Genomic DNA, 12,551 nt, shown 5'->3' with positions numbered 1-12,551 from the left:
TATAATTGCACTGAATTTACATATTCAGTAATAAAAAACTCTGTGTATAATGCTTTTGGGGGGAGGCAGGTGTCATCTGACACTCAGAGTCATCTTCCTTTTAGGTAAATATGGTACAAAGGAAAATCAGCAAGAGCAGGCCGTTCCAAGTAAAGCTCAATTTGAATGAGATGCTAGTTGCACAAATAGCACTCCCCCGTGCCATGTTTCACATGGGTTGGCATCATATTTAAAGGGTTCTCAACTAATGCATCAGTCTCTATATATGCCAGTTGTATTTACCTATATATGCCAGTTCAAAGGAACTGCCCACTGGTAGGCAAATCCTACACATGTAAGGGGGGGGCAATGCAAAGCTTGAGGAGCTGTTATTTACATCACCAACAGCCTTGCCCCTGCCTCACAGTGAAGATGCTGGGGAAGAGTGGAATCTTATTTCTGATGTCCCACTCAGCTTTTTAAAGGCATTCATAGTCAATGACACTTCTTCCCGCTTCTGAATTATGACAAAGTCCAGTGTAAGATCAGAAAGAAGCCCTTGCTCGCCTCCCCCTTTCTGCTGAGCCAGGCAGCCAGATGACTGACACAGAAATTTGCCACGAGTAGCCCCGTGCCTAGATCTGTAAGGGAACACTGGAATGGCCAATGCCCGGCAATGTCATTTCAATCAGGCCTAAAAAATTTCAGGTGCTTCCCTTGCAAAGAAACAGACTAGAGGTATTTCATGACCAGCAATATTAATATTTTTATTTCTTTGGTTTAAAATCTCCATATCAGTGTAACTTGGCTGGACATGGGTGCCCTACTCAGTTCTGCACAAATTCAGACAACATTTCCCCATCCATAGGACTGAGCAACCAACCCTTGTGGTCTTCACTGCTTTCAGTGTTAAGCTTTTCTGTGATACATTGTTTCCTAGCACAAAAGTGAATCTTCTCAGTGGATCCAAAACATTCCTTAAAGCTCCTAAAAGCTGCAGTGACATCTAGGCTGTGAGCGTGACAAGGGCTCAGACACAAGGAAGGGCTTCTGCAACGGTCACTTATTGCTTAATCTTCTCCCCCACAGATGGCCAAAAGTGCTTTGCAGTAATCTCCTGAAGTGTCTTTCTGCAAGAGAAAAACAAACAGCCACTATGAAAACGGGAGTTTTCTGCTACAGAGACCAGTCTTATGGCTAAAGTAGAGTCCTGAAGGGAGATTTGAGCTCCCAGTGTAAGTGTTTAGGTGTCACTGCACTGCAAACTGATTTAACAGTTTTTTTCTTGTGTGCCAGGGGAACTCTGATACTTTGAGGGGACGTAGGAAGTGTTAGCAGAGAAATCTTATCCTCATCATATGGGATTCCTCAGGTTCTTTAAGGGAAGTCATGACAGTTAACCAGTATAAAACTGATACACTCTTGTAATAAGGATATACCTTTTGTTAGTAACTTGTTTAACAGATTCTTATGCCATCTCTCCAGACTCCTGATTGAGGAGGTTTGCCAGTTATCACCATAAATTATCAATATATAAGCAAAACAAGCCATTAACAATTAAGCTAGGGACATAAGAAACAACATAATATCCATAAAGTGAACCTCAGCCCTGATGCAGACTATAAAACAGCTAAGAAAAACGACACCACCCTAATTAGAGCCTTGAGTAAAAAGAAAAGAAAGCTACTCTGCAATAGCATCCTTATAGAGAGACCTAGAAGTCTGACATGAATGCAAATTCCTTGACTTGGCAAGCTGCTGCTCACATGGGCTGCCTGACAGAGGTGCCCATGGCAAAACATGAGTTATTTCCCTCTTGCCTTTTCCAAGGAGAGGCGTTTCAGAGGCCATTCTAAGGCGCCCCACCACAACTGCCAGTTGTGCTTCTTTCTGGACACATGCAGATAGAAACTGTGTAATATGCCTGGATGTGAACATCTCCCAGGTGAAGTAACTATGTGAATGGGCTGCCACCAACACACCATGCACTAACATGTACACACTGAACCAAACCAACGAAGTTAACCTAGCTCTTTGTGCAGAAACTGGCAATTTCTGCTTGCATAGGCTGCAACCCTCATTTACCTCAATCATGTGGGAGAGGGATTTGTCATATATGTCCCAAAATTCACGCCGGATGTTCAGCAGATCAATTTCACTTCTCGAGACAATGATCCTGATGAGGGTTCTGTCATCTGTGCCAGCACCCTTGCGAGGTTGAGAAAGCAGTTAAAACAAAGCAGGAAATGGTGGGATTTCCCCTCGCCTTGCTATTAGCAAAATATTTTGAAGAAATGGCAACAGGCACTTTCTCTCAGAACTAGGGTTCTTTTGTTTACACAGGGACAATGTGCAGATGATTGAATGGGAATTGTTTTGCCCATTTACATAAGGAGATCTCTCTTCTGAGTCAGTGCTGGCTCATCTGCCAGTGCTGTTCCAGGGATCTGCTTCAGTTTGCTCATGATTCCCAAGTCAACTTTTATGTCTGACACAGGAAAAAGATGCAAGGGTCAGTGTAGTATAATATCAGTGGTTATAGTATCAGACTAAGATCTGGGGACCCAGGTTCGAATCCCAATTCGACCATGGCAGCTTGCTGCATGTCTTTTGGCCAGTCACACACACTAAGCCTAACCTACCTCCAGGTTGGGAAACTCCTGGAGGTTTGGGGGTGAAAACGTGGGAGGACAGGGACCTTAGTGGGATATAATGCCATGGAGTCCACCCACCAAAGCATCTGTTTTTCTCCAAAGGAACTGATCTCTTTAGTCTGGAGATGGGCTGGGATTCCCAGGTCCCAGCGGGAGGGTGGCCTCCCTACCTATCTCACAGGGTTATCGTGAGGATGAAGTGGAGGAGAAAAGAATGCTGAAAGCCACTTCAGGTCTCCATTGAAGAGAATGGTGGGATATAAATGAAGTAAGTAAGTCTTGCTGTATCTGTCTTTTTGACAAGCTCCCCAAATTCATTTCCTTTATATACAGCACCTCACTGGGGCAAGCCGGCAGGTATACAGTTGAACCCACTGCTAGGCAAATCCAAGGGGGGTAATTTTACCACTCCCACCTCTTTGAAGAGTAATCAATCAATTCAGACTAGTATATTTAAAAAAGAAATTAGTCATAACCAGTGTCCCCTCTAAGCTGAGTTAGTGTGAGCGCGCTCACAATTTTTTAGTCTCTGGCTCACACATTTTTGCTTTGCTCAGGAAGGATGACTCCAGAGCAAACTAATTTATGCAGTAGCCAAATCGCTCGCTCACAACATTAATGCCAGTAGATCACAAAGTAGGATTTTTGCTCACAAGACTCCACAGCTTAGAGGGAGCATTGGACCCGACTTTTTCTCCCTCCTAGGGGTGCCAAATGCAAATAAGAACATTGTTTTACCTTCATGGACTTATACAGCTTGTCGGCAAAGAAAGCTTGCTTGTTCTTGACACTCCGCACTGCCAATGAAGAAGGAAACAAAAGAGCACAACATGAAAACTTCACTAGAAACAGGTCAAGAGCCTAAGCTGGACAGACCCAGTCTCCCCTTAACAATGTCTTTAAAGAGTCAAGCTATTTCAGGTCATGCTAGCTGGTGTAAGGAAGTAAAGGAGGGGAAGACAAAGGGCTTTTCCAGATGCTTGTCTAATATGTTTTCTTAGCAGACAATCCCCAAACATTGGAATTGGTGTGGGTATGGTCATTCTACCAGGCCTTTTTTGGTAAAAAAGAAAAAGAAAATCCCAGCAGGAACTCATTAGCATAATAGGCCACACCCAACAGCAGAAACTCATTAGCATATTAGGCCACACTACATGCCTTCCCTTGGCTTGCCCGGGCAAGCCAGCCCTTGGACAGGCTGGAAAAGGCATGATCCTTCCAGCCCCCCCCCTGTCCCGCCCGCCTCAAAGTTGTGTGTGTGGGGGGTGTCACTCTCTAGGCCTTCCCTCTGTAGCCATGCACACAGACGTTTTGGCTGTAGTGGGCGTGGCCAACTCTGAAGCCAGCCGGAACTCCGTTCCTGACCCAAAATAGCCCTGCTACACACCAGCCCTCTCAGCATTATTTCAGTCATGGAGTTGGTTTATTTGTCCGGACATGCTGAAATAATCAGGAATATAGCGCAAGGGTGCTGTCATCATTGGTGGCATCACAGTGCCAGCCCCCCCCCCCCAAAAAGTTTTTTGCACATGCACTATAGTGATGTAGCACTACAAGACCTGCCCTCTTTTCAAGTCAAATGTACGGCACAGGATTGGCTTGGATGATTGCTTTAAAATGGTTAACTGCAGGATGATTCTTTGCTTTCTTGATTTCTTCTGGTAGCCACTGTGAGATCAGAAAATCTCCCATTGCAGAAGTTAAATTGAGAAATGGTGCTTCTCAGAGCCATGGAAAAGATTTTTCTCCAGTGTTCAAAGTTACCACCCATGACGAGAAATGTTTGTAATGGATAGTTAAGTTCATGCCCAGTTGGCTAAAGGGTTCTCCCTGTCATTCTATGTATTTATAGTGCTACGGAGACCCAGCACTAGAACAACATAAAAACCCACTGGGTTACAAGATGGCATTTTTGATAAAAACCATGCTCCCTAAAGAAAACCCTTTTCTATTTGTTTTAAAGAAGAAGGTGGTTTTGGAGGATGCGACTTTCCTTCTTATATTGATATAAGCCTTCTTATATTGATATAACTGTTGAATGTTAAAAAAAGAAGGAAACATTTGTCTTCAGTTGCAAGCATGTATTACTGACATCTTATTAAATGAAAAAAAATACTCCTTCCTTGGCTGGAAGAGTGGATGCAGCAACATTCAAGAGCAATATAAAAAGGGGGGGCAGTCCCATTCGTATATCACCCTATTGATATTGCTTTGAAAAGGGGAAAAAAAGAAAGAAAGAAAATGAAATCAGGGTGGAGGACAGAAGGGGAAGGAGGGCCGAGGGAGGGGGGAAATAAGAGAGGGTGTGGTCTGATTATGGGTGTCAACAGGCGGATAAAAAACGGATCGAAGCATTACACACAAGGAGTTAAGGCAATGCCAAATCAGTTTGAAAAAAAGATCAGAATAAAAGTGCTCCCCTCAAAATGGAGAAAAACTGTGGAAAATGTAAAGCAAACCCCACAGGTAGCAAACATGTGCAGAAATCAGCAAAAAATAAAACTCAAAGCAATACAGGGCTAGAACTGAAGAAAACCACCCATATGGAAAAGCCTAAAGACTGCTTCCACATCAGGATACCCCCCCACACACACAGACACACGGAATTCAGGAAACCCTCATATTTAAAGGGAATGGCCACACAATATCTTGCCCATTCTCAACATGTCCTATGGCCTTCCCAAAGTTTCTCCTTTAAGCGGAATGAAACACAAAAACCCTCTTTGATCCAATTCAAGGGGGGAACTGTAGAGTGGATACAGGCCCTTCACATGGCATTTCCCCTTTTCCAGCCCAGCTATGCTGCCCCAGCTGTATTTCCGCACATGTGTGATGGGAAAAGGGTAAGGGGGCTGCTATGCATGGTAGCAGCAGCCGGAGGAGTAAGATGGGATGTGTGGGGGTAGTGTTTTCACCAATGCTCCCTCTAAGCTGTGGAGTCTTGTGAGCAAAAATTCTACTTTGTGAGCTGCTGGCATTAACGTTGTGAGCGAGTGATTTGGCTACTGTTTGTGTGAGCTGGAGGCTAAAAAAACTGTGAGTTAGCTCACACTAACTCAGCTTAGAGGGAACATTAGTTCTCACCCTGTTTGTTGTTGCTGCCCTTCCACAGAGGCAATCAAGGAGAAGACAGCTCTCCCAACAGGGTGTCTTGTAAAAGCTCTTTGCACTTTCAACAGTTCAGCGCTTTGAAAACAACAGGTTGGAATGATGCTGATATTTTTAAAATGTGGCCCCTTCTCAGAGGCATTCACAGACCAGATTCATGAGAAGAAAGCTATTTTTGTGTTGTCTGATTGCTTCACCTCCACTAAGGGAAAAAATTAGCAAAAACCTACACAATTCTGCTGATTACAACAGAAGAAACACCATATGGATGGTTGGGGTAGCTACTTCCTGAACTGGAAGCATATGTGAGAAATTGTTGCAGATGTTGCAACTATGAAGCAAGAGCAGTACACTCAAAAGATGCAACTTCTTTCACTAAGGCTGCCAACTCTGGGTTGGGAAATTCCTGGAGATTTGGGAGTGTTTTTCCAGCCACTGCTTGAAGACTGCCAGTGAGGGGAGCTCACCACCTCCCAAGACAGCTGATTCCACTGCTGAACTCCTCTTACTGTAAATCCTCCCCTAGTATCCAGCCAGTACCCTTCTGCCTGTAATTTAAACCCATTATTGCGAGCCCCGTCCTCCACTGCCAACAGGAACAGCTCTCTGCCTTCCTCTAAGTAACTGCCTTTCAAATACGTAGAGATCAATCACGTGTCCCCCCCACCTCCTCTTCTCCAGACTGAATATTCCAAAGTCCCTCAGCCTTTCCTCAAAGGGCTTGGTCTCCAGGGCCCTGATCATACTCGATGCTCTCTTCTGAACCTGCTCCATTCTGTCCACATCCTTTTTGAAGTGAGGCCTCCAGAACTGCACACAGTATTCCAGGTGTGGCCTGACCAATGTACTGTACAGCAGGACTTTGACATCTTGCAGTCTGGATGTTATGCTTCTGTTGATACACACCAAGACTGCATTAGCCTTTTTTGCTGCTGCATCACACTGATTGCTCATATTTAGCTTACAGTCCACCCATATTCAAGTCTAGAATGGGCAATGCTAATAGGTGGGGATGCTGCTGCTGCTTCCTGCTGGTCTTGGGGAAGTTTTTCTTTGTAAAATGCTCAGTGAAGACTAAGGGCTTTTAGGGTGGCTACAGAGCAGGCCCATAGCCAGGATTTTGTGGACTGTGGGGCAATTTTTTTTCTGGTGGGGCTGAAGTTCACAGTGCAGAAAGAAAAGCCAGAATTATGAAGAGTATGACTCAGCTACTGTGGAATCAAGCCTTTTAAAATCAAAGCATAGAGGCTTCTGCAAATTTCAGCCCCAGAGTGTGACAATAGCAGGCTGAGAAAGGGGGAGGGGAGGGAGAATAAATTTTCTAGTAGATGGTAGGCATGACACTGGAAATACTTATCTGGGTTTGGCCAGTGACCTCACTCCAATTTGTAAAAAAACACATAAAACTTTATTTACAAAAACAAAGGACAAACAACACATAGATAGGGGAAAGAATGTATACAGTTCAGCAAGGAATGCAAACCAAAACAAAAAAACTTAGCTGGCTATTCTATTTACGACTTTTCCTATCAGGTGCATAGCTCTGGCATCTCAACTGACATTCCTGATGAGCACAGTCACTAGAAGCATAGCAGCAGGGTAGAATTTGAAGAGAGCTTTGAGGCAGTCTCTTTTCTCTATCTGGGTCTTCTCAATCTGTCTGTTCTACATAGGTGTTCTTAACCATTTAGCTGATAGAAAGCTGTTACCAGGATAGATCTCTAAATTGCAAGCTATCAAACGCTTCAGATGACAGTTCTCAGATGCTGCAAGTTAATCACTTCTGCCAGCCTAAGAAACAATTCTGATAGCAAGCCAGCAGGTGAGGGTGATGACTTCTACAGTCAAGATAGCTAACACTTAGGCAGAAAAACTCTCTTAAAGGAGCCCAGTTTCTTGACACAGAGTTAGAAGGGATAATAGACTCCAACCCCCTTGCTCAGTGCAGGAATTAGTCAACTATAGTACCTCCCTCTGCTTAAAGCAGCACATGCCTTTTTAAAAATGTTGTAAAATGATTGAAAAAAGCATTTACAGGATAAATTCTTGTGCAGGAGTTCCCAAAAGCCCCACAGGAGCTATAGGCCTGCTACAGAACACCAAAGATGCAATATCCTGGATCTAGCCAACAAGAATAACAGGACAATGGTGAATTCAAGGGCTAAACACCCATTACAAATTGGCGATCTAATCTTAGTTCCTGGACAACTCACTGATTCACAGATTCTCTCCAGCAGTTTACTTTATCTTAGCTTTACTGGAGATTTGGCATCTGTATGAATGGCATGCTGCTATGCAATATGGAACATAGATACCAAGCATGGCATCTGACAGCATGAACAAGATACTGGATGTTTCATTAAAAATAAGCAAACTGCTAATTCTCATGGTTATGCAGAAAAAAACAATACAGAAGAATTCTATTGGGACTTTCTGTACCCTGTAGACCATGCTTTATTTTCCATAATGGTCAACAAGCCTTTTCAACTGCCCTGTAACACGTAGCCTGTGTATTCAGAGGAGGGACAACTGCTCTGTGGCAAACCACATGCAAAAGGTCCAGGTTCAATCCTTGGCATCTCCAGTAAAAGATCTGATTGGGAGGTGTTAGAAAAGACTTTCCTCTGCCTAAGGCCCCATACCAGCACTGCCAACCAGAGTACACAGTACTGAACTAAATCAGCCTGACTTTGCTTAAGACAGCTTTAGATGTAGTCCCATATTCTCTCTCATATGTTAATTCCATGGCACAAAGTGGTGAAATTTCGTGAAACACCATACTCCATATTTTTGCAAATGAAATTAAACTAGGCCCACTTACCTACCTGCTGTCAGCTATGCTGCCATGGGGGTTGGGGAGTTCATTCTGTGTCTAGTTAATTGCTATTGCATTCCTACCCCTGCTGTTCCGCCTGTGCTGAAACGCTTATCTCTACAGATGTGCAGGAGGAGATTGTATTGTGTGGAAGTCTCCCATCTACCGTGAGAGACTCCTGGTTCCCAGCTTTAACCACCTAACAGTTTCCTAACTTATCCCGCGCGCGGGACGGTACCTAATTGGCCCATGCCATGGGGGGGGGGTGTGTGCATATGAATACCCTTTATCCTATTGGGTTCTATTGGTTGCCACCATTCTTAACAGTGCCTGTGTACTGCATCTATAGCTTTGCAATAAAAGTATAACTGTTCCTGAATGCGTGTACTTCGTTGTTAGCTGTGGGTTCTGACACCTGCCTACCTCCCTACCTATCTGATTCTTTTCCCATAAATTTGATTCCCTTGGACTGCTAAACTCACTGTTGAAGCAAGTTCAGTGTGACAAAGTGTAGTGAAGTTTACACATAAGAAAACCACAAACCTCTTGTCAGCTACACACATCCAAGGGAGACACTCACCTATGGCTAAAAAGGCATCCCCCACATCTCCTGACATCCGCTTGTTGATGGCATGTGCTATGTCATGATTGGTCATCTTAATGAACTCCTGGAAGACTAGAGGATTCAAAAACAGAGGATAAGAAATCAGAATTTCTAACTATGCATCATGGAAGATTAAACCTAAAAGATAGGCTTGGGATCAAACCAGCTGCCACTGATCCTTAGAATTGCCAAGGAAGAAGAAGAAGAGATTGAATTTATACCCTGCCCTTCACTACTTGAAGGAGTCTCAGAGTGGCTTACAATTCCTTTCCCTTTGCTCCCCACAACAGACAGGTGGGGCTGAGAGAGCTTTCTCAAGAACTGCCCTTGAGAGAACAGCTTTGAAAGAACTTATGACTGACCCAAGGTCACACCAGCAGCTACGTGTGGAGGAGTGGAGACTCAAACCCCAGTAGTCATTAATACCCTTGGACTCATTCTTTGGAGGGAGATATGCTCAAGGGAAAACTAGTAATGACACAGGGAAACATTAGAGATCAGGGTGTGCCACAGAAATAGTTCATTAACAATTCCAAGGACAATTCAGCTGACAAAATGATCTTCCCGACCCTGAATGGGCTGAGGAGCTGGTCATCTTGAACTAAAGGAGACTTTCCATTTTCTTGTAGCAAGGAGATTGCATCAGGAGCGTCTTCATTTCAAGGCCCTCAGGGAGTGACACCAGACCATCAGGCCAATGAGTTTTTCTGTATCCAAAGGCTCTGTCACCACTAATAAACATGCTGTTCCTTACCCTTCCGGAGCTGCGGGTAGCTCTGTGTGCACAAGATGCTCAGGAACCGTGTCTCCAAGGATGTTGAGTCGTCACTGGAAACATCGGCTAATTTCTGCAAAACCGACAAAAAATGAAGGGGGGAGGGAGACAGAGAGCAAAGAGCATGGCTAGTAAAATGCCATAAGTACAATCCTATGAGAAGCCATGGCCAGAACAGTTAAAGATGCTAAGTTAGACCTATCCAAATTCACCAGGTTTGATAAGTGCTTTTATTCTCTCCTAATGTAGCATTTAACACTGTGAAAAGATGGTTAAGCCTAAGCTTTCTATTTATTACGCAGTTTTATCCCACCTTTCCCCCAAGGAACTGGTGGAGGCACAAACATTCCCCCATTTTGCCCTCACAACAATCATCTGAAGTAGGTCACTCAGTGAGTTCCACAGCGGAGAAGGAACATGAACCCAGGTCTCATGTCTTAGCCAGACATTCCAATGACTATACCACAGAGACACCATGAAAGAAGTGTGGTGAGAGAGCGTAGCAGAGTTCTCTTTTCCTCCTCCTGAGTTTAAGTCACTCTCTAAAACCAACAGGAACTGAAGACACTGATCTAGTGAAATGTGTTGTATCTTGGCTACTGCCTAGACAATCTGTCAAATGTCCATAGCACAACCCATCCACATCAAGTTACAAACCTCCCAGAAAGGGAGGCTGGCTGCATCCCCAAAACGCCTCTTCTTCCCCTTAATAAATTGACTGTTCAGCTGTCCTGTTTAGCTGCCCCTGCAACATCCACAGCAGCCACACCAGGGCAAACCCCGAGAACTCAGCTGCAGAGAACATGATGTATTAGGGTAGCACCCTCTTAAACCACTAGTGGAGGAACCAAGAGATAAGGGTTAGCCGTTGTAAGTTCGTCAGTTAACTAGCAGTGACCACTGTTAACATACACTGGAAATACACTGGTAGTGGCCTGTTGAGGGATCTTAATCCAGTTCAATCTCTGGCTCTGGTTCAATCTCCAGTAGTATAGAGAAATTCAGTGGTCAAGCTAAGGTTTAAAAAAGCTCCATGAGTTCAATCTGAGCATCTCCCCACAAGGCATTTTTGTTGTTAATTATGGATATGGCTCATATAGGGATGGCTTGATGTCAACATGTCCATATAGTAGACAGTACAAAGTAGAACTCAAGTGGCATGTGGAGATGAAACCACATATTCAAGGAAGCCATATAGTAGCACAGTTCTACATTGCACTGCAAAATCTGTTCTAAACTGTACAAGGAAGTACAAAAGAAAATAATAACAAGCACTCACCAGGGTTTCAGCAACAACCTAACAATGAAGAGAGAGAAAGAGAGAGAGAGAGAGAGGAAGGCAACAGGGTCAGAGATGGTGCCGCAAAGGCTGTCCTGGCATTTTATAAATCAAATTGGATCAAAGTGATATCCCAGTTAATACACTGATATTACCATAAGATACTGAACAGCAGTAGCATGTGTGTGTCTCTCTCGCCTATTTTTTATTCAAAGTCCTAAGACTGTATATGGCCTGTCATTGGATATTTAAGAGCCAGTTTGGTGTAGTGGTTAAGAGCGGCAGACTCTAATCTGGGAGAACCGGGTTTGATTCCCCACTCCTCCACTTGTAGCTACTGGATGACCTTGGGCAAGCCACAGTTCTGTCAGAGCTGTTCTCTCAAGAACAGTTCTCTCAGAGCTCTCTCAGCCCTACCTACCTCACAGGGGTGTCTGTTGTGGGGAGAGGAAGGGGAAGTGATTGTAAACCACTTGGAGTGAAGGGCAGGATATAAATCCAATCTCCTCCTCTTCTTCTAAATGTATCTAATTAAGCATTTTAAACAAAATCCCTTGATTTTTGTTTCAAAATCATCTAATACTAAATCTCCTATCTGCTATTTGGAAAACACCTTAAATATTGAAGAACAGTGACTTACTTGATTTATGGGGTCTGGATGTAAAATGGCAACAAAGCTGGCACTCTTAATGGTGTAATTCCACAGAGACGATTGTTTACAAGAGTCTCGGCTTAAGTGCGAAATGGCTTTTTCAGAACAAATCGGAGAGGACTGGCAACTGTCCGAAACCTTTAGGGACGAGGTTATGCTACGAATGCAAACTAAAATACTTGAAGCTATCTCTCCATTTTTGGAACAAATCGAGAGTGCTTTTGAGAGTGAACAGACTAGTTTACTTGAAAGAACAGACCCTCCATTGCAAATGATGCCATCCTTGTCCCAAAACCTCAACCGGTCTGGAGATGTGATCCCTAATACGAGAGAAATAACAAAATACGACTCTGACTGCTTGAAGTCCCAAGTTTTCTTAGTTACCAAGCACAACAAGGCGTTTTTACAGGCTTTGGGCTGTTTGATCTCTCACACAAGCAGTCTGGAAGGGGAGGGGGAGAATTTCAAAGCGTCTTCAGAGACTGAACAGGCTTTTAAACGCTACTACATAAGTAAGACTGAGACCTTCAAAGATCAAAGGCACAGGAGATTAACAGTTTTGGGGAGACATTTGCAGGGAAAACAGAAGAAATATACTGTATAACTAATTTGTAGCAATATATCTTGATTGTTTGCATGGTGAAACTGACTAATGAGAAGATTTACCTAAAGTGAACTCTCAAAC

General features: G+C 43.7%; 1 protein-coding gene across 2 annotated transcripts in view; it reads right to left on the bottom strand.

The window, feature by feature from the left end:
- Nucleotides 1-707: 707 nt before the first annotated feature.
- The window catches only part of ANXA6 (annexin A6), a 68,364-nt gene continuing 56,520 nt past the window's right edge, over nucleotides 708-12,551 (bottom strand). Inside the window, exons 21-26 of one of the 2 annotated variants that reach the window (XM_015425871.1) lie at nucleotides 11,215-11,232; nucleotides 9,915-10,008; nucleotides 9,137-9,232; nucleotides 3,372-3,430; nucleotides 2,065-2,187; nucleotides 708-1,109 (exon numbers count right to left, since the gene is read on the bottom strand). In XM_015425871.1, the coding sequence (XP_015281357.1) occupies nucleotides 1,050-1,109; nucleotides 2,065-2,187; nucleotides 3,372-3,430; nucleotides 9,137-9,232; nucleotides 9,915-10,008; nucleotides 11,215-11,232 (450 nt within the window). In that variant the 3' untranslated portion in view covers nucleotides 708-1,049. The remainder of the gene's footprint in view (nucleotides 1,110-2,064; nucleotides 2,188-3,371; nucleotides 3,431-9,136; nucleotides 9,233-9,914; nucleotides 10,009-11,214; nucleotides 11,233-12,551) is intronic. The other variant, XM_015425872.1, reaches the window with a different exon arrangement.

Source organism: Gekko japonicus, unplaced genomic scaffold (genome assembly GCF_001447785.1).
Source record: "Gekko japonicus isolate JY-2015 unplaced genomic scaffold, Gekko_japonicus_V1.1 scaffold2607, whole genome shotgun sequence".
Lineage (NCBI taxonomy): Eukaryota > Metazoa > Chordata > Lepidosauria > Squamata > Gekkonidae > Gekko > Gekko japonicus.
The sequence above is the reverse complement of the archived record's forward strand: the minus strand, read 5'-3'. Positions and strand labels throughout refer to the sequence as shown.